This window comes from Ceratotherium simum, chromosome 22 (genome assembly GCF_057802395.1).
Source record: "Ceratotherium simum simum isolate JZ-2026a chromosome 22, ASM5780239v1, whole genome shotgun sequence".
Lineage (NCBI taxonomy): Eukaryota > Metazoa > Chordata > Mammalia > Perissodactyla > Rhinocerotidae > Ceratotherium > Ceratotherium simum.
The window spans coordinates 41,580,290-41,600,654 of NC_141921.1; the positions used below are offsets into that span (position 1 = coordinate 41,580,290).

The 20,365-nt window shown below is 58.3% G+C and overlaps 1 protein-coding gene across 3 annotated transcripts in view; it reads right to left on the reverse strand.

Annotated features, from left to right (window-relative positions):
- Positions 1-20,134, reverse strand: part of TNFRSF1B (TNF receptor superfamily member 1B) — a 33,928-nt gene extending 13,794 nt beyond the window's left edge. For all 3 annotated transcript variants that reach the window (XM_087446789.1, XM_087446788.1, XM_014783874.2), the window contains exons 1-4: positions 19,998-20,134; positions 2,920-3,019; positions 1,013-1,141; positions 386-535 (exon numbers count right to left, since the gene is read on the reverse strand). In XM_087446789.1, coding sequence (XP_087302915.1) covers positions 386-535; positions 1,013-1,141; positions 2,920-3,019; positions 19,998-20,075 — 457 coding nt within the window. In that variant the 5' untranslated portion in view covers positions 20,076-20,134. The remainder of the gene's footprint in view (positions 1-385; positions 536-1,012; positions 1,142-2,919; positions 3,020-19,997) is intronic.
- Between the last annotated feature and the right edge of the window lie 231 nt (positions 20,135-20,365).

The window sequence follows — 20,365 nt, forward strand, 5'->3', positions numbered from 1 at the left end:
CCCCTTAAAACACACACACACACACACACACACACACACACACACATACACACACACACACACACACAGCTGGGTGGAGTTTGTCTTTAACCAATTCTAGTGACTTCCTGGTCTCCAGGGTCACTTGGGTTCATCTTCCTGTGACATCACCTGATTTTCCAGTAGCTTAGGGCTTAATTTGATCCATATCTGGGCCTAGCACACAGTAGGTGCCTAAGCAGGAGTGCTGGAGGAAGGAATGAATGAGGGAAGGGTGGACAGATGGATGGCTGGTGAGCACCTGGCCGCCACTGACGATGTTGCCAGCTGGGCTAATGGGTTGATACCTGTGAAGGAAAGGCGCAGGGGGGCCCCCAAGGACCACTGGCCCTGGCCCCGTACACACCTGGTTTGGCCACACCGAAGCCGGGGTGGCACTTGCGCAGCGGCATGCACACCTGGCAGCCCTCCTGCCTTGGAAGCATGCAGTACCAGCCCGGCCTGCAGGTGCAGATGCGGTTCTGTTTCAAAGTACAGGCTTGAGTTTCCACCTGGTCTAGAGGAACGAGAAGGCAGCCCAGGGTCATTCCTGTCTTCACAGGCCCATGCCCACTCTGCCCTCCCAGCCGCCCACCACCCACAGAGAGCTCTGATCTCCGGCAGGCTGGTGGAACCCCTCAGCATGGGGCAAAAGGAACACTGGCCACGGAGCCCCAAGGCCTGCGGTCTTGCTCCAGCTCCATCACAGCACGAGAGAGCACACCTGCTCTCTGAGGCACGACTTCCTCAACTCGCAAATGGGCGGTCTTCCCACTGAGGCACTGGGCCCGCGGGGCTATGCGAGAGGACTCAGTGAGACAGAGGATGACAACGCCATGGGTAAACAGTAAAGAGCTGTACCCGTGCAACCTCATGTGCTGGGGCATAAAAAAACTGGTCTGGAGTAGTCCCAGCCAGCTTTCAGCCAAAGGGGCTGAAGTGTATGGTGCCAGGGGAGGATGCTGGGGACCACCCCCTCTCTGAGCCTACTCACTGGAGCCACAGCGGGAGCCACAGCTCAGGCACTCCGGGAGCCAGTTCCAGAGCTGGGTGTATGTGCTGTCCTCGCAGGGGACGCACACGGTATCTGAGGTCTCGTTGCAGGAAGTTTTTGCGCGGCAGCCTGAGAAAGCAAAGGCCAGAAGTCTCAGAGGGGTGGCGTGGGGCTTCTGCCAGGACCCTGGGCTCATCCACTGTTCCCCAGAGCCCCAGAGATCTGAAGCCTAGGGGGGAAGGCTCTTTGATGCAGCTCCAACTCCTCCATCGACTCATCTCATATCCAGCACGTACCAGCTGTCACTCCATCTCTGAACCCCCACTACTCATAAAATATCTTCCCCTCTGCTCTTTCCAGATGCCTGGAATTCCACTACTGGATTTGCCTGTTATTAGCCAATAACACTTTAGTGAGAACTGTTTTGCCAGCTCTTTTCTTCTTTAGAGTTGGCTAAAATTCTCCACCTGGGGGTATGAACTAGAGGGGAAAAAGGCAGTAGGAATGTAGTCCCTGGGGGACTCCTGAAGGCCTGAAGAGAAGGCATGCCAGGGGGTGGGAGAATGCCAAGACAAATATTTAAGAAGTTTCTTTTCTGAGCCCTGTCCCCATTCCTATCCTGCCATATTCACTGCTCTGCTAATCTAGTAACATCTTAGAGACCCTGCCAGTTAACAGAAGAAAGAAGAGTCCCTTCCCCTGGGGTCTTTTAAAATGGCTACGGGAGGTGATGGGTACACATGGGCCCGCCCACATCTCAGGCTAATGGCTCAGAGCCCTCCAGTGGCTTCCTGGATCCTGCAGAATAAAAGCTAAGCTCCTTACCAGGGTCCCTGCTGGCTTACTTACTCAGTCTGGGCCACACACTGGCCTCGCTGTTCCTCCAGTTCACCAAACAGGCTCCCACTTCAGGGCCTTTGCATCTGCTGTTGCTCCTGCCTGGCATGCTGTTCCCTATATATTTGCATGACTCACTGCCTCACCTCTTGCATGTCTCTGCCCAAGTGTCAGCAGCTCAGACAGGCCTTCCCTGACCACCCCGTATAAAGCAACGCGTCCCACTCCGTCTCCATCGGCCTTACTCTGCCTTGTTTTCTCACCGCGCTTACTCTCTGACCTCTCCGATCATCTATTTCCTCTGCTGGTTTCTGTGTCTGTCCCTCTATTAGAGTGCAAAATCCATAAGGGTGAGGACTTTGTCTGCCCTGCTCTCTGTTGTATTCCTGGCACCTAGAACAGTGTCTGACACTTGGCAGATGCTTTATAAATAATATAGGGATGAATGGTTAAACGAATGAATGGATGGATGGCACCGGGAGTCGGGCCACCTAGCTCTCCCAACTGGGGCTGGACCTCAGGTCCACCATCTGTGAAATAGGTAAGCACTCGTTGATTCAGTCAAATACGTACTGAGCACACACTATGTGCCAGGCACGGTGCCAGATGCTGGGGATTCAGTGGACAGCAAGCCCACAGTCCCTGTCATGGAGGAGCACATAGCAGCGGCAACAAAAAAGGAGACAGGCCATAACTGCAGTGTGACAAGAGCTGCTGCCATGGGGGATGCCAGGGGCCAGTGGGAGCTCAGAGGAGGAACCAGATCTGGCCAGGCAGTGTAGGCAGGCTTCCTGGAGGAGCTGGACATCTAAGCTGAGGTATAAAGGATAAACAGCAGGCAACCAGGGCAAGGGGAGTTTGGAAGTGCACCAGGAAGAGGGAACAGCATGTGCAAAGGCCCAGAAGCACAAGGGAGCATGGCGCCAATTCATAGAACCAGAAGGAGTTCAATAAGAATCAAGGGCCATAACCCTGCTCCCCCAACCCCAGTGCACACACGCTCCCTCCAAGGCACCAGCCCCCAGGGACCCAGCCAGTCTGAGGTCGGGGTCCCAGCGGCTGCCCCTCACCAGGTGGACACTGGCTGCAACGCCTCTGGGTCCTCTTGTCGTAGAATTCTCTCAGCTGGCACGAGCCGCTGGCCTCCAGGACAGAGTGGGTAAAAGCCATCTGGAGGGGGAAGGAAGGACAGCCATCAGCATGGCGACCGATGGAGTCTGCAGGCCTGACGCCCAGATCCCCATCCTGTGTCCTGCAGACGTTTGGCCCTCTTCCTGCTGAGGCTCTAGTGATCTGGGACTTCTCCATTTGGAGGGGATAGAAGTAGAAGGGAGAGTCCCTGCCCCCTTTCACCTCCTCCTCTTCCCCACTCAGTGCAACACACTCCTGTCTGCAGGGGGAGGCGTTGAGCTGGCTGGCAGGAGGGTGCATCCGGCTCCTAACCCTACATGGGTCAGATGCTGGGCCCCGAAGCTGCCCAGAAGGCAGTCGTCTTGGTCACAGAGAACCACAGTGCTCAGCGCAAAGCTGCCCTCTATGTAGGATGGCTCCCCTTCCCTCCCGCACCTGGCAATTGCCCCTTCGTCTTTCCAGCTGAGTGCTGCCTCCTCTGGGAAGCCCTCCCTGACTCCCCCAGGCTGATTCAGGTTCCTCTTCCTCTGGGCTATCTCTGAACGCTGGATATGGTCCCTTCTAACAATCACCTCACTGTGCTGACACGTGGTACCTACTGGTCCTCCTACCCAGCACGGGTGCATGTGCATGCACACGCACGCACACACCCCCCACACCCCACACACACACATCTGCAATGCAGAGGGCAGAAATGATGGCCTCGTCACCTCTAGACCCTCAGCTTCCAACATGGGCCCACGGTAGAGTTGGGGCCCATAGAAGACAATTTGTTGATGGCCATGATGAAGACAGTCGCCACTTCTCGAGCACTTATGGGGTGTCAGGCACTGTTCTGAGGGCTCCAGGTGCTTCAATCAGTGGAGGCTGTTGCACCCCACTCTGATCCCCTTTACCAGCAGGGCACCCATTTCCCAGCTGCCTGGGATGTTGCCTGATAATGGCTCTTGGCCTCCAGGTGAGACGGAGCCCCCCAGGGCTCAGGCTGTAGGAAGGCAGGTTCACTTTGCCTTCCCCTTCCCCCTCCACAGCACCACCCAGGAGTCCTGACCGCCAGAGCCTGGGGCCGCCGGGCTCCTGGCTGGCCCCTGCATCAAGGACATGCAGGCCTGGAAACCAGCTGCCTTCCCCGCTCGGCTTGGCAGGAAGCCCCAGACCCACCCTGGCCGCACGTAGCTTGGTGCCAATAGCTGGAAGCCATCGGGGGGATGACCCCAAGGAGCTGGGGTTTCCTGCTGCATAGCAACCTGTGACTCTTCTTGCCCCGCCCCTTCCCCTCCCTGTGCCCCTGCCTGAGCTGCCTCCTCCAGCTGGAACAGCCTCGTGCTTCCTCTAACAAAATTCCATTTGTCCCTTCTGACAGCAGCTTCCCCTGAAGGCTTCCCTGCCCACACCACACCCTGAATAATCACTCAGACCCAGAATCCCCACCTTCCTCTGTCAGGGCTCCTGGCATGCAGGGCTGGGCCCCCACTAGCTGGGCGCCCTATGAGGCTGCAGGCTGGGGGTGACTCTTCGCTATGACCCCAGAGCCTGGCATGTAGTGGGTGTCAGGGGTCGCTAATCTAAGCAGTGACATCATTACAATGTCATTTCCTGGAGGGGTCCGACCTCGGCCCCAGGGCCACGAAGCCCAAACACAGGTGCCCCCACCACGCTGGCCTGCCCCTGAAGCCCAGCCCCCACCCTGAGCCTAGGCCCAGACCCGGGGCCAAACCCCACGAAGTCAGCTCTAGTGAGGTTGGGAGAGACGCAGGTGGCTGGCACGGGAAGTGGGAACTATTCTGCATCACACAGAGCCTAAAAAGTCACTTCCATTCCCATCTGGACCATAAACTTGCATGCCCGTGGCTGCGCGTGCGAGCACACACACAAACACACTTAATCCCAGTCCTCCTTCCCACCCTGGGGCCTGGAGCAGGCTGCCAGGCGCCTGGACAGCAGGGTAAGCAAGGCCCCTTAGCAGGGCTCTTCACAGCTGGGGGTGGGGCTCACAGCCAGTGTCTGAAGCACCCAGGGGACCTGTTTCTAATGCTGACTCTCACCCCAACAAACGGGGCAGAAGCTCAGGGGGTGGGCCTGGGAAGCTGTGCTGTTAAAAAAAAAAAGAAAGAAAAAGAAAACGTCCCCAAGTGATTCTGATGCTTCACTGCTGAACATACCTGATTATCTGGCACCCATGGATGGAGCAAGATGACCTGGGCAGGGGACACATGGAGGAGACCCAGTAATCAAGGCTGGGGAGCTCCCAAACCAGAGAAATCGGACCTTCTGCAGCTGCCTTTGCACACACCACTCAACTGCGTATTAACTGTAGCGGAGGGCCTGACTGTCCCCCCACAGCCCCTCAAAACAGGCCTTCCCTGCAGGCTGCTGCTGTGTAGCTTCCCTGCTCTGCCTGAGTGCCCCAAGAGGCAGCCACCTCTCCCCTCAGAGGGCATCCCAGAGGGCGGGGGTGGGGGGGGCCTGCCCCTCCTTCCCTTGCAGCCCCCTGCCCTGCAGGGTGGCAGGCACAGGTCTCACGGACCCTGCACACCCTGGGCAGGGTCCCCCACCAGTACCCTGGGCAGTAACTAGGGGAGCCTTTCACTCATGCGGGGCCTGAGAACCACAGGGCCAGGGTGGCTCCTGTAGCCCAGGGAGGCTGGCCCCAGCTGGGGGCAGGATTTCCCGTCAGGCCCAAAGGGCCTGATGGGAAAGGGTCCTGCCTTGGCCAAATGCGGGCTCTCACTCCACCCACAGGCCAAGGGTTCCTGGACAAAGGCAGGCAGCTGGACCCCCACGGCCCCCAGGCCACCGCCAGCAGCCTGCCCTCCAGGGTCTTTTCCTGTCTGAATCTGGCTATGAATACCCTTCCCCACACTTCCTCCTGCTGCCCTGTGTGACTCCAGCCCCGAGCCGCCGGCAGCTGGCGAGGGGGTCAGCCCTCCCTTGAGCAATCTCGAGGCCTGTTTATCCTCTTGGACAGAAGAAAAAAAAAACCCACAGCCCTGTCATGGCTAAACAATGAGGAACAGAAAGCCCCTCCACACAGAACGAGACAAAAGGTCACTCCTTCCGCTGCAGCGATCCCAGAGCAGCGGCCGCCCGAACCACAGCCCTGGGAGCTGGGCCTCGGGTCAGCGCAGAGGCCACCCAGGCCGGGGGGCTCTGGAGGTCCCCAGAATGTGGCGAGCAGCCTCTGGGAAACGTGGGGCTATGGAAGCTTCCAGTTCCTTTGGCTGGTGTTGGGGAGGCTCAGATCTATTCACCACCCGCCCACAGGGGAGCTCTGACATTTTAAAATGAGGAAATAAAGCGGACAGCACTGGGTTCACTCAGCTTGTTCAGCAGACTCAGTGTTTCAAAATACAGGGTCCCCAGGTGAAAATCTGGAAATCACTGATGAGCGTCAACCACCCATTTAACAGGTGGGACATCTGTGATGCAGTGTGGGCAGTGGGGGGAGGGATTGGAGAAGATAGATGATGGATGGATGGATGAGAGAGAGAGAGAGAGAGAGAGATAGGTAAGAGAGGGAGGGAGGATGAGAGATGAAAGGAAGGAGGGAGTGAGGGACGGAAGGAAGACTGATCTAATATCCAATTTGTGAGGCAGGTCTGATTGTGCCCATTTCACAGATGAGGAAATGGAGATGGAAAGAAGCGAAGCCACCTCCCAGGGTCTCCCACAGGCTCTGGGCCATTCCAGGGCCTGGCTAGTGGCAGACTAATGGAGGATTGTGCACAGGAGGCCATCGGGGCCCACCCCTCACCCACCGCAGGCCTCGCAGCCACCTCACAGCCGCCTCACATCAGGGCCCGCAGCCCCACTTTCTCCCTTCAGCATTGGGCTCCCTCCTCCTAGGACAGAAAGAACCTGCCGTTAGGAGCAGCTAACATGTCCCCAGCACCTACTGTATCCCAGGAGTGACTGTGCATGCTAGATCCACTGTCTGATAGAGTCTCTTCACCAACACTTCACAGACGCTCAGAGAGGCGAGGCGACGTGCCCAAGGCTACACCAGAACAGCCGTACTCCTTGCGCCCTTTGGCCTGCTTCCCTTCTTTTGGGGCCCAAGCTTCCCTACCCCCTCGACACAGAGCCAGCACCGACCCCCCCCACCAGGAGGCCTCCATCCCCTCTCCAGGTTTTCAGCTTTGACCCTTCAGGGAGGAAGGAAAACAATGGGATATTCATTAAGCACCTACTACGTGCCAGGACAGGTTGCAGGCACCTTACAGAAGCCCACTTCCCCGCTCTAGGCTGGTAGGCGTGTGCCCATTTCACAGTGCAGGGAGATCAAGTCACTTGTCTGGGTCATCCAGGAAGGAAGGGGTGGAGTTGGGATGTGACTCCTGCCCTGGTCCCGCTGGAGAAATCTTTGGTCCCCTCCTCAGGACAGCTGAAGAAGCCAGCTGCTCGGATGGCCATCTGCCTTCGTCCCTGAGTCACTACCATGCCACCAGCCCCCGTTCATCCACCTCTGCCCTGAGCGGGGACCGGAGCACTGACTCACGTGGGCAAACATGCTTTCTCTCTTACACACACACACACACACACTCCAATGCAGGGAACCCCTCTCGACCGCAGGCCATCACCCTCTGACCTCAGCTCTGAGATGGTTTCCCAGGTGACCACCAGGAATCTCAGAACAAGCCAGTCTTCTGCAGCAGGTGGGGACATTCAGCACCCAAGCCCCGGCTCTGCCCAGAACTGCCTGTGTCACTGGGCTCCTGAGAGGGCCCATCCTCAGGCTGGCAGCTCAGCAGGCAGGAGTAGGGGCAGCAAAGGCTCAAAGGTAGGGGTCTGTGAGCAGGGAAGGCTGGCACAGCTGCGGATCAGCTGTGCCAAGTGCTAAAGGGATGCATGGGAGCGAATGAAAACGGGGATAAGGCCCAGAAGTGGGGGCAGGATTGAGGCACGGCAGCTCAGGGCTACCAGAAACCTTAGACATCATCTCAGATGACCCCCCCATTTAGTGGGGGAAAGTCAGGGGCAAAAGTGGAAATGTTCTTTCATTCATTCAACAAACGTACTGAGCACCTGCTGCTGTGGGTGCCGGGCATACCACATCGAACACATCCCAGTCCCTGCCCTGGGAAGCTGAGCTCTAGTGGGGGAGACACAGACACGCACAGGAGAAAAGGCAAGGTGCTAGGAGGCAGTAGGAGAAAGGAAAAGCAGGGTGGGGCCAGGACGACAGGGAGAATGCGCTCGGTGTGCCCATGCACAGCCAGGAGGCCACGGCAGCGGGGACACAGTGGGTGAGGGTGAGGGTCCTAGGGGACTAAAACAGCAGCAGCACCTTCTCCTTAAAGCCTGCTCCAAGCCAGGCATCATGCAGCGCTGTCGACATGCATCACTGTCTCTCCGAATCCTCGTCCCAGCACTATGAGGTCAGTACTATTATTATTCCCAAGTCACAGAGGAGAAGACTGAGCCCCAAAGAGGTCTCACCTCCAGCCCTGTGTTTCTTCCCCTGCATCAAGCTGACGATCAAGCTGACGCCTGTGTATCCCCGATTCCAGGAAGACTGGATTTCAACCCCCCAGGCCCACCCGAAGGTCCTCCCTCTCCCACTCAGGCACCCCCTCTACTGTGGGCAGTAACCGACTTCTCTGTGCCTCAGTTTCCTCGTTTGTAAAGTGACAGCATGGGCCTAGTTGACGTTCTAACTCCTTTCCAGCTCTGGATTCTTAAAGATGGGTATCAAAAAATTCAGCCCTTCCTGAGACCTCAGAAGTTCTCGGTGGGTGGGTGGCTCACCCACATGTGCAGTGGAAAAAATGAATGAGCTGGGAAACAGAGGTAGGGCTGAGGGTGGGTGCAGAGTGGGGCTTCCGTGCCCTCGCCTCTGCCCCTCATCCCCTCTCCCAGGGTGAGGGCAGCCTGAGCAGGTGGCCCCTGGGAGGAAAGGGGCAGAGATGTCTGCCCTCCCAGGTACACTGGACACCCGGCATCACAGAGGAGCACTGGACTTAGGTTGGGGGGTGCACATGCCGGTTCTGGGGGACTCGGGGACGTCACTTACTCTCTCTGAGCCTCAACACTGTCACCTGTAAAATGGTGACCTAACGCCTTGCCCTGCCTCCTCCTGGGGCTCTACTAGACAGAACAGGAGCACTGGGCTCTTTCCGCCTCGATTTCAGCTGAGCATGGGCAAGGCGAGGACAAGACCCTGGGCCGCAAGCTGCCAGTGCAGGTGAGGCGCTAGACAGCCACGTGGGCCTGGCAAAGGAGGGGGCTTCCTTCCCACCTTGAGGGCAAGTGCAGGGAAGTTGACCTGAGACCCTTGGAGTGCTGGGGTCACCCAGAGGCTGGCCCCAGGCCCTATCCTCAAGAAGCCTCAAGTCAGGAGACCACGGCAGGCCAGTTGCTGTGACAGTGTAGTGGGGACCCTGTTGGGGCAGAGGGAGGGGGAGATTCCCACAGGCCAGATGTGGGCCTCCTAGGATAGTGGCCTTGGGTGGTCTCAAAGGGACTTTACTCAAGAGACACACCTGGAGGGGTGATGGAACCCCAAAATAAAGAGTTGGGGTGAGTGGCCAAAATCTAGGGGCTAGAGGGCAGTTAAGCGGCCAGAAGACACAGTGTCCAGGATAACGGACAGCAATGTGGCTGAGAGTCCCTGAATGAAAGTGAGCCTCAGAGGCCTCCCGGTGACAAGGCTACAGCCAGACAGGACTGACCTGGTGAGTCACGCACGACCTTTCCCGCCCGCCGCTCCCTCCCTACCCTCACCCTGGAGGATCACAAACCACAGCAGGCAGCCGGGGCTGGGCCAGGGAGTCTAGCTCAAGATGGGGACCTCACCAGGGCCATTAGCCAGTAAGGGGCAATGCCAGGCGGCCACACAGGTCCCGCTGCTTCTGGAGACCTGGTCAGCTCTCAGGGAATTGGGCAAGCCTGCACCAGCTGAATTCCTGCCTTTCCACTGCCGGACAGAGACCCTGCCTGTACCCCAAGGGGGGGCCCTCGCGCCCTTCTCCTATTTATAAATAGACAGTGCGAGAGAGGAAGGCAAAGAAGGGCAGCCTGGGGAGGGGGAAGCAGTGGCCGCCACCAGGACGCTGTCATTGGAAAGCACTAAGACTGGGGAGCCCTCTGCCCTTCCTGCCACCAATAGCACAGCACCTTTGGGGTCTTTAAGGCTTTTTCGTTTTCTGGAGACGCCCCTCCTTAGATGCCAGTACCCAGCATCCCTGGTCAGGAATTCGGCTGAAGGAGGCCACATGGAGAAGCCTTTTCACAGAGCCAGAAAGACTGATAACGACTGTTCAGACCCAGGAGGAGCACCTACTGTGCGCACACACGCTGCTGGGCATGCTCACATGCACTCTCCCACAATGAGGTCAGTATCACCCCATTTTCGAGACGCAGAAACAGAGGCTTCCAAAGATTCAGTACTGTGTCCAAGGTCACGTAGCCAGCGAGCGGCAGACAGGAACTAGTCACAGCTACAACTGCCTCCGCGTCCTCAATTTTATACCCGTGATCTTGTCTTGCTCCCTCATTTTACAGAATAGGGGCCCAGAGAGGGAGAGTGACTCCTCTGACAACACACAGTGAGCAAGGTGCCAGTGGGTTCGGTGACTCTGCCGGGCAAAAGAGACTCCAGGGTCCCAGGGGCAGACACTGCCGCTGTAGGGAGGGGCAGAGGTGTCTGTCCAAGGACCCAGGGACCCCCACACAGGCGGAAACTGTCTTCAAGCAATAGAGAAACCGCATCATTTGCATGGCAGGTCCCCGGGGCCCTAGGGCGTGGTGGGGTGCAGCCACCACAGGCCCGGCCGATGCAGCGACGGCACCAGGGCAGGCGTCACGGAGAGGAGCAGCATCTGCGTCAGGAAGGACCGACCACATCACAGGCGGTGGCTCAGGGGTGACACGTCCCACTCTTGGCCTGCTGCCTGTGATGTCGCTTTAGAAGTGAGCTGGGGGCAGACAGGAAGCCCGGGCTGCTATCCGGTTCTTGGGGCCAGGCTTTGTGCTAAGTGCCAGGGTACCAAGATGCCTGGGTGTGGTGCCTGGCCCCAAGGAGCCCTCAGTCTAGCTGCAGAGAACAACCCGAGCCTTTCCATTCTCCCCACCACGGTCTGTCCATATCTCCTCCTCCATCTCCCCACGGCTCTGCACCCCCTCACCCTCAGCATCTCTCGCCAGCTACAGCCTCCTCACTCTTGGTCCCCAGCCTTGTGTCCCTTTGCAGATGGACCTGAAGCCACCTTCCTACATCCAAGTCTGGCCTTGTTTAAAAGCTTCCATTGGCCCTACTGCCCTCAGGCCCAAGTTCAATGTCCTCAACTTGGGGCCTGGGGTGCTGCTGACGGCATCTCCCACCTCACCTGACGGTCACCCGTCACCGCCTCATCAGAGCAGCATCAGGCTCCCTCACCCTCCTCCACGCCTTTACTCCTGCTGTTCCCTCTATGCAAACATCCTGAGCCACCACCCCCGCCCCTGTGTTTTGCAGGACTAGCTCTTCGGCTTCTAGAGTCTTCTCTACTATCATCTCAAGGAAACCTTCTCTGAACCCCCAGATGGGGTCAGAGGTCACTCCACGGGGCTCCGTGACAACCCAGACATATCTCCACACCGCCCAGACCACTTTTTGGTTAATTATTTGTTTCCCTGTGTCCCCCTCTGCACTCTAGTGAGAGCTCTGAGCCAGATACCTGGGTTTTAAGCCCAGTTCTGCTATTCACCAGCCTCAGTTTTGTCGCCTATAAAATGGGGACAAAAACAGTGCCTGCCTCATAGGCCCGTTATGATTCACTGAGTCACCACCTGTAGAGCTCAGTGCTGTGCCTGGCTGGCAGTAAGAGACGAGCGTTACTTGTTGGGTTTTTATTACTCATCCCGCTACGCCCAGCCCAGGGCACGGCCCACAGCAGGTGCCTAATAGATGCTGAACTGTTTAACAGAAGCCCAAAGTTTTGATTTCCAATTAGTTGAAATGACTTGGGGCTAGCATGAGAACTGGGCAGGAAATGGGCTTATAAAGAGAGGGGGCGGCATCCCCAGAGGCAGGAGACTGAGTGGCAGCTTTCAGACAAGAGTCCCTCCCAGCCACCACGATTATTTCTGGATGGTGGTTTAAGTGCAGAGCTCGGAGCCCAACCACCTGGGGTGCAATTTTGGCTCTGCCTCTACTGAGCCGAAAGCCAGAGCCACAGCATACCCTCTGTGCCTCAACGCCCTCTCCTATAAAATGGGGATAAGAATGGTCCCCCTCCACCCCAGGAAGCTGTGAGGACTGAAGGCACTTGGTGCGTATAACGCATTAGACGCTTGCCTGGCACCCACGAAGCACCCCCAAATGACAGTCCCTCGGTTCACTGCATTCTCCCAGCGTCTCCCAATCCCAATGGGAAGTGACAGAGAGGGGCACTTTTATCCCCACCTTACCACTGAGGAAAACGTGAGCACAGAGAGGAGCTCAAGGGTCTCTGGCAGCAGAGTCAGACAGGAATCCTGCCCCTCTGCCAATAGGGGCACAGCACATCTCACCCCTGAGATGAGCGAGCCAGCTCTGTGGCCCAGCTCATCAGTGGCTGGGGTGGCCGAGGCCAGCCTGTGGCTGACCACGAGAGCTTCAGGGACATATGAGGCTGACACTGACCAGAATCAGGTCACCTGGCTCAGGCTGGGGCCAGGGGGTCTCCTGTTGCAGGATTGGGCGGAGAGGGACAGTCCCTCTTCCTCTGAAGTGCCCCTGTCCCCACGCTAGGTCTTTGGTCCAGTGTAGGAGATCGGAGCAGCCGGCAATAGGCTCACCAGGACAGGCTGAACCTGGAGCCCCTGTGAGCGGCAGACAGAAGCCAGGCTGCGGGGCGGCAGGAGGAAGGATGGGCAGGAGTCCCTCTAACAAAGGCCAAGTGCTGGGAGCCCTTCCCCAGAGAATCACCGCGAAGTCCAGATCTGGGCCCTCCGCGCCGGGGCCACGTGGAGGCCACAGCTGTACTCCTGCCCTCCCAAAGCCACCAACTCCCCCACACCTCCCCCAGTCTAACACTTGGGGCCAAAGGACTCTAAAGCAGGGGTGGGCGAGGTCTTTGAAGATCTCAATTTCCAGCTGGGGAGCTGAGGTTCAGAGAAGAGAAGGAAACCGGCCAGGTCCTCCTGAGCTGCAGGCCGGGCCAGGACTGGGCCTCAGACCCCCGACTCCCAGCCCATGCTCTGGTCACTTCCGCAGCCTGCGGCATCTCTCCTGGAGAAGGCCTTCTGCTGATGGCCGGAAGACGTCTGGTGTGCAGCCTGCCTGCCCCAAACCCCTTCCTGCTCCCGTCTCACCCTCAGTCCCACTCAATTCCCTGAACCCGTGGCCACATCAGCCATACCCACTGCAGGGCCAAGCTCAGACTGAAACAGATGGGTGGGCCACTGTCTGGACAGCAAAGGAAAACAAACAAAACCCCCTGGGGATTTCTGCCCCGTCTCTGGTCAGAGCAGCTGGGTTGGCCCAGTCCCTGGCTCCAAGGCTGGAGACAGAGCAGTGGTTTGCTAGCCTCTCAAGAGCCCAGTGCTCCTGAAAGGGATTCACCCTGTGGCTCTCGAAGTCATTCTGCACCGCCAATCTGCCCCACACGTGCCACTCAGTGTCTGCTACCGAGAGTGGGAGGACATCTGGCCTGCCTGGGGCCTGAGAAGAAGGTTCTGCAGCCTCGCTCCGTGACATTCAACACTTGATGTGAACGAGCTGGCTAACAGGCCTTCCTGTTGTAGTAACAGCATCAACAGTCTAGTGCCCATAAACCTCCAGAGATGACACCCGAGACGTAGCCTGTTCCAACCCTTCCTCTTCTGCAAAGAAGATATGGAGGCTGGGAGAGGTAGGGCGCTGTGTCTCAGCAAACAGGAGAGCAGGGCAGAGACAAGACCAGAGCTGGAGTCTGGGGCCCCCTGGGCAGCTGCCCCCCACCCCGGACTCCCCGCAGCACTACTCAGACTTGGGGCAGAAGGAAATCTACTCTTCCAAACCCCAGTCGCTAAACTTCCTCCTCCCCGGTGTGCACCCCGAGTGCCCCAAACCACAGTGACGTCACCTCCTCTACCTGTGACCTCACAACGCACCATGGTTCTTCAAGGAACACGTCCCTTCTCGCTCAAGGCTTCTTTGAACCTGCGGGTTCCCAGACAGCAGGCCCTACAGTGGATGCCCACAGCATGGACCCTCCCACAGTCTAGGGCCCCAAGGGGTCTGGCTTCTGATCTTAAAAGGAGCTATGTAGGTACTAAGGGGCAGAGAGGCAGGGAAACCCACGCATCCTGTTCTGCCTGAGGGTTCTGTATCCTGTCTTGGATGCAAGCTGACAGGCCGCCAGGAATTCTTGATGCTACTGGGGCCTGAGTCAAGGAAATAATTCCAGCCAAAGCAAGTGGGATTGAGGTCAGCAGTAAGAAAGGCTGGGAAGCAGAGATATTAACTGTGGGGACTGCTGGGCTCTCCTTCCTAGGAAAACTTTTAGATCCCTGACCCCCCAATCTGTGGTCTTGGTCAAGCACACTCACAGCTGACACTTTCCCAACATTCCGGGAGAGCGCTGGGATCAGTGCTGGTAGCTTTTATAGATAGGGATGCCTACGCCCAGAGAGGTTATGTAACCTGAGGAGGTCACACAGCAAGCCAGTGACAGAGCTCGGATGGGAACTCTGGTTTCCTGACACCCAAGCCACTTCTCCTTCCTTGTAGCCCTGCTGTCTTGGAAGTCACTGGAGGCTGGGGAATGGACAGCATGACCTCAGAAGAGCCGGCACAGGGCTTCTCCTCCTCAGGGTCACAGATAAACAGAACCTTCAGCATCACAGAGCTTAGAGATGGAAGTGAGTTTAGAGACAGGCTGGAATCAGCCCATGCCCATCTTGCAGGTGGGAAAGCTGAGGCCTTCTGCATCCCCTTCCCAGAGAGGCCATGAGATCCCTCTACACTAGGCCTTTGCACCCCTCGCTCACCCTCAGATGAAACTGAAAGGAGTGCGGGGTGGGGGAGCGATTTCCTGACCTCGCAGCGTTGCCATGCTTGGGTCCTAAGGCCAGGCAGTTGGGCCGGTGGTGTGAGATGCCCAGCGAGGGGGCAGCGGGGCAGGAAGGAAGTTCTCAAAGATGCTGGGCAGGAGCTCTGCACAACTGGAGCTCTGCCACCCACGCCTCGGGGCCCGCAGCTCAGGGATGGAGAATCTGCCTCCGCGGTGGTCCCCGCCTCAGCCCGAGCACCACCCCATGATCAGAGTCAGGTCAGGCCCTGCAAAGCCACGACTGCTCAATCAAATAGCTGCCAGTGGGCTGCCCAACCTATAAAGCACTTTTAATCCTGATGACCAGCCAGCGAGGTGGGGATCATTCCCATTTTACAGATAGGAACACAGAGGCTTCCAGAGACAAAAAGACCTGCCAAGGTCACACAGCCTGTAAACAGCAAAGGAAGGATTTGAGCCAAAGTCTCTCTGATGCTGAAGCCTGGGCCCTTCCCCTAAGTCATCAATACTGCTTCCCTGTGGCCCCGCAGAGTGTCCGGAACTACAAGTCACAGCATCCCCACTTTGTTCCTGTTCCCCCGGTGGCTCCCCCCTCCCCTCCCTAACCCCCAGCTTCCCTCCCTGCCTGCTTCCGGGCAAGTCACATGCCTGCTGGGGCCCTGAGTCACTACCAGTGGGTGGCCCTGTCACGAGCCAGGTGGGCACATGTTGGGGGTAGTGGTGAGCACACCCAGCCTCAGCAGACCCAATACAGCAGGGAGATGAGCCCAGAGAAACAGCCCAGAAAGAGGGAGACGAACTGAAACCCAGTCCTGCCACCACTGGCTTTTCAAAGTCTTCTGTCTCATCCATAAACCAGGGTGATTATAAAGGTCAGATGGGTATTTTTGGACATTTATTCAATATTTTTTAGCACCTACTACTTACCAGGCACTGTTCTAGGCCCATGGTTCTCAACCAGGGGCAACTTTCCCCCCAGGGGATAGGTGGCAATATCTGGAGACATGTTTAATTGCTACAACTGAATGGGGGGTGCTATTGGCATCTAGTGGGCAGAGGCCAGGGATGCTGCTAAACATCCTATGACATGCAGGACGGCCCCACGACAACTCTACGGCCCAAATGTCAAGACTGCTGAGAAAGAGACACCTGTTCTAGGCTCTGAGTCTATAGCAGCGAACAAGCCCCTGCCCCCATCGTGCACTCATCCTAGCGGGAAGACACAATCAAAGTGAAAGGAATATAATAGGTCACGAGTGTTACGTAGGAAAACAAAACAGCCCAGGGCAACGAGAGCACCTGGTGGGGAGCTTTTACAGGCAGGATGGTCAGGGAAGGCCTCTCTGAGAAGAGTTCATCTGCGCAGAAGGAAGTGAGGGAATGAGACCAGGGGATATCAGAGGGAGGAGGATTTAAGGTGAAAGGGAAAGCTAGTGCAAAGGCCCTGAGGCAGGCGTTGGGGGGGGGCCTGTCTGAGGAACAGAGAAGCAGCCAGCATGGCCTAAAACTGAGAACTAAGCTCATGTGCAGAGTTGTATGTAACACATGCACGTGCGCGTGCACACACACACACCATGGTTGGCATCAAAACTCTTCCCCTCCCCCCACCCCCACGACTTTCCTGGCTACTCCTCCAGGAAGCTTTGGATGGTCAGGACCATCAAATGTTTCCCAGCCCTGGGAGGGACAGCGCTCCAGGAGCCACTGGGCCAGGCCCCACTCTCCGACACAAGAGTGCCAGGCAGCTCCTCAGCCTATCTGCTCCAGCGCCTTTCACACCCACTCAGCCTTGTGAGGAGGGCGAGGTGGGAAGTACTCTTCACGTCCACAGATGGGAAAACAAGGCTGACTAACTTGGCCCATGTCACAAGGGCAGTTAGGGGCACAGCCCAGGTCTGTGACCATTGGCAGTGTGGCTCCTGGAGGGCTGGGGCCGAGTCGTGGTCATTTCGGGGTCCCCAGAGCCCAGCACAGGGCTGGGTTTGGAGGTGGTGTCCATGAACGTCGGGGGAATGAATGGATGAATGACACTGCATTAAGGTGCCTGGCCACCTGCCCACTGCCCTCTGCAATGCCCGACCACTAGGCAACATCCTTAGTCGGCACACAGGTTCCCCTCTGGGCTGTCAGGCAGGGGGCAAAGGGACATCCTGGGACAGCAGGTATCTTGGATCACTTATCTCCACTCCAATGGCCAACGTCCCCAGGGCAGCCTGGGAGCCCCCAACTTCTCCCCTAACCCAAGCTAGACCTCGGGGTAATGAAGAGGCAAACAGTGGCCCCTCAGCTTCCAGACTTCCAGAGGCAGGTAGACCAGACCCAGCAGGTAGGGATCCCTTCAGCACCTCCCCAGCAAAGCCAGACTGCTGGGGCCCTGCCCATTCCTATCAGAGGGTACCAAGCACTCGCCTACCCTGCCAGCTTTACTGGCATTTGTCAAATGAATGAATGACTAGGTGAATGAGGGATGCATTCCATACCAGCCGGCAAACATAGCTTTTAAAGGAGGCAAAAACCCTGAGGGCAAAGGAGTCAGCCACACCTGCAGCCAGCTCAGGTCTCCCTGGGCTCTCTCTACAATTCGATCTAGTTACAGCCAACACTACCCAGTACCCGCCGTGTGTGAGGGACCTGGCTGGGGGCAGGGCAGGTGCAGCGAGACAGGCACGGGAAGGCATAGAGCAACGTGCGTTGGAATCAGGGGGACCTGCAGTCACATGCCCCCCACACACACCCCAGTTCTGTAATTCTGGGAAGTGTCATAACTTCTCCGGGCCTCAGTTTCCACATCCCTAAATGGGAACAGCACTACCCCCCTTTTAGGACTGGCTGCAAGGAAGGTTTCAGTGAGATTCTGTAGTGAAGTCCTAGCACAGCGCCTGGCACTTGGAGGTGTTCAAAAAACAGGAGCTAATATGCTGCTAATAAGGAGAAGGAAGAGGCCCCCGTAGTCCCTGCCCTCAAGGAACTTTCCATCTATTGAGGTGGACAACACAACTAGATTAAAAAGCAGAATGTAGTCTGTCCTTGCAAGAGAGGAAAGGCTCTGAGAGTTCAAAGAACAGAAGAGCAAATCCAACTGGGAGGAGGAAGGGCTTTCCTGGAGGGGGTGGCATTTGCAAAGGCCCTGAGGACAGGGGTGAGCGGTGCACCATGGAGAGGAGAGAGCGTGGGGTACACAGATACACGATGACCATGTGTTACAGGGTGAGGTGTACTGATGCAGAGAGGTGGCAGCAAGAACCCGGATACCTCACTCACTCCGGCCTGGGACACCTGCGGGAGTTTATGCTTTGGCCACTGGGAGCCATGGGAGGCTTCCCAGGCAGGGAGAGAGATGCTCCAGCTTGAGGAGGGTCTCCCCAGCGATGCCACCAAGAATCAGTGGGAGAGGGGGCACGAGCCAGGAGACCAGCTAAGAGACGTGAAGATAGAACCTGGAGGAAGGAACCTGAGCTGACCCGGGAGCTGGACAGGAGGGGAGACAAGGAGAGAAAACCCCTCAGACAACTCCCGGGCTGGGTCTGGTGTCCTGCAGAGAAGCCATGCGCCTCCTCCCTCCAGGGGCTCACATGCACCCAGGGTTCACTGGGGCCAGATGATGCCCCTGGAGGCCTGAGTCTGTGCCATGACCCTGCAGTCAGGCTGGGGACCACAACTGTTGGGATCCACACTCAAAGGCTCTCAGAGCTGGGACTCTCCTGACCAGAAGGCCACCCAGGTCCTCTTCTGTTTCCAGGACAACCTCTAGGGCAGCCCCCCAGGACCCACCTTGGCACCCACTGTGGGTGAGTCAATTCTGGTCTGACAGCCTCCATCCTCCGCCCTCGAGAACTGGACTCTACAGATGTCCTTAGCCTTGGCCAGTGAGTCACCTCACATTACCACATGAGCCATGTCACCTCCCACCTTCCTCCCCGGTCAAGATGTCCAGGCGGGTCAGCACCTCATGTGCCTGGCAGGGTAAGATCATGAGGAAGGGAGGAAGGCACACCTCCTCCCCAGCCATGGGGGGGGGGGCGCCGCGGAGAGGATGCCCCCTTTGAAGGAAGAGCGCCCCCCCCCAACACGCCCTTCCATGAAATACAAGGAGTTCTCTGAGCCTCAGTTTTCCTTCTCTATAAAACAGGGTTACTCTGTCTTCCCAGACCCTGGAGACAGCCAAAAAAGGCAAAGGAGGAGAATCTCTTTGTAGACTCTACCTTGCTATTGTGGCACGCACAGTTAACACTGAATAACAGCTCTGGGGTCTCTGCTCTCTCCACTTTCCTGGAGCCCCTTGATAGCACAGCTGCCTTAATAACCAGCCCAGAAGGTCTCACTCATCTGCTCTGTCGCCAGAGCTCAGGCACAGGACCTCCGGAGAGGTCAGCTCACTGGGGCCTGAGGACACTGTCTCCTCCCCATTAGCCCAGAACAGGCTCTGAAATGGCCGCTGGACACACCAGGTGGGTCCTGGGGAAGGGATCTGAGCAAAGGGCACCGGAGGCAGCCACAGTCCAACTGTGCCCTTATTAGGCGCTTACTGCACACCTGGCCCTGTTCTTTCAGACGCGCGGACCTAGTATTTCTAAGAAAGAGGAAAACCATAGCCCAGAGGAGGAGGAAGTCTTCTGAAGAGGGTGGCCGCATCTAGAGTGGAGCAGCGGCCCAGGACAGACACCCACCTCCCCCGCCGCAAAGGGGAAGGCTCGGTCGGGGCAGTCGCAGGGGTAACGGAATCGGGGTCCAGGGTTTAACTGGGATCCGCCCAGGGCCCGCCTGCCAGCCCCAAACGCCCTAGCCTGCGCTGGCGGAGGGACCGGGGTGCACCCTGGGCCATGGCGGCCAGAGTTCCGCGCCCCGCGCGCACGTATGCCAAACCCGGGGTCCCCGGCGCACGATGCGCGTCTGACCCGGCGTGGGGCACGGGGCCTCGGGGGCCTCGGGCGCCCCGAGCCCCCTACCCCTGTCCTGGCCTCCGGGGAGCGCGCGGCCGGGGCACCCCGGGGGCGAGTGCGCGCCAGCCCGGGTGGGCATGAGGGGCGAGCGCTCCCCGTGGGGCCGCGCGAGTCACCCACCTGGGCCTGCACGGCGCGCCCTGCGGCCCAGAGCTGCAGTCCGACGGCCAGCGCGGCCCAGACGGCGGCGGGCGCCATGGGTGCGGGCAGCGGCCGAGCGCCGGCGGGGTCCGGCCGTCCTGGCTCTCGCGCCCTCGCGCCTCCTCTCGGGGCTCCGCTGCGCCCCGGCGCCTCCGACTGAAAGCAAAAGCCGGCGAGCCGGGCGGCTGGAGGGAGGCAGGGGGCGGGGCCTGGAGGGGCGGGGCCAGGCTGCGGGGCGGGCCTCTCGGACACACCTCCACCCCCTCCTCCCCCGCTCCCTCCCCCGCGGGCTGCTGGCACCACCAACCGGACTCTCGCCCCCGCAGGGCCGAGCCTGGGCCCAGCTC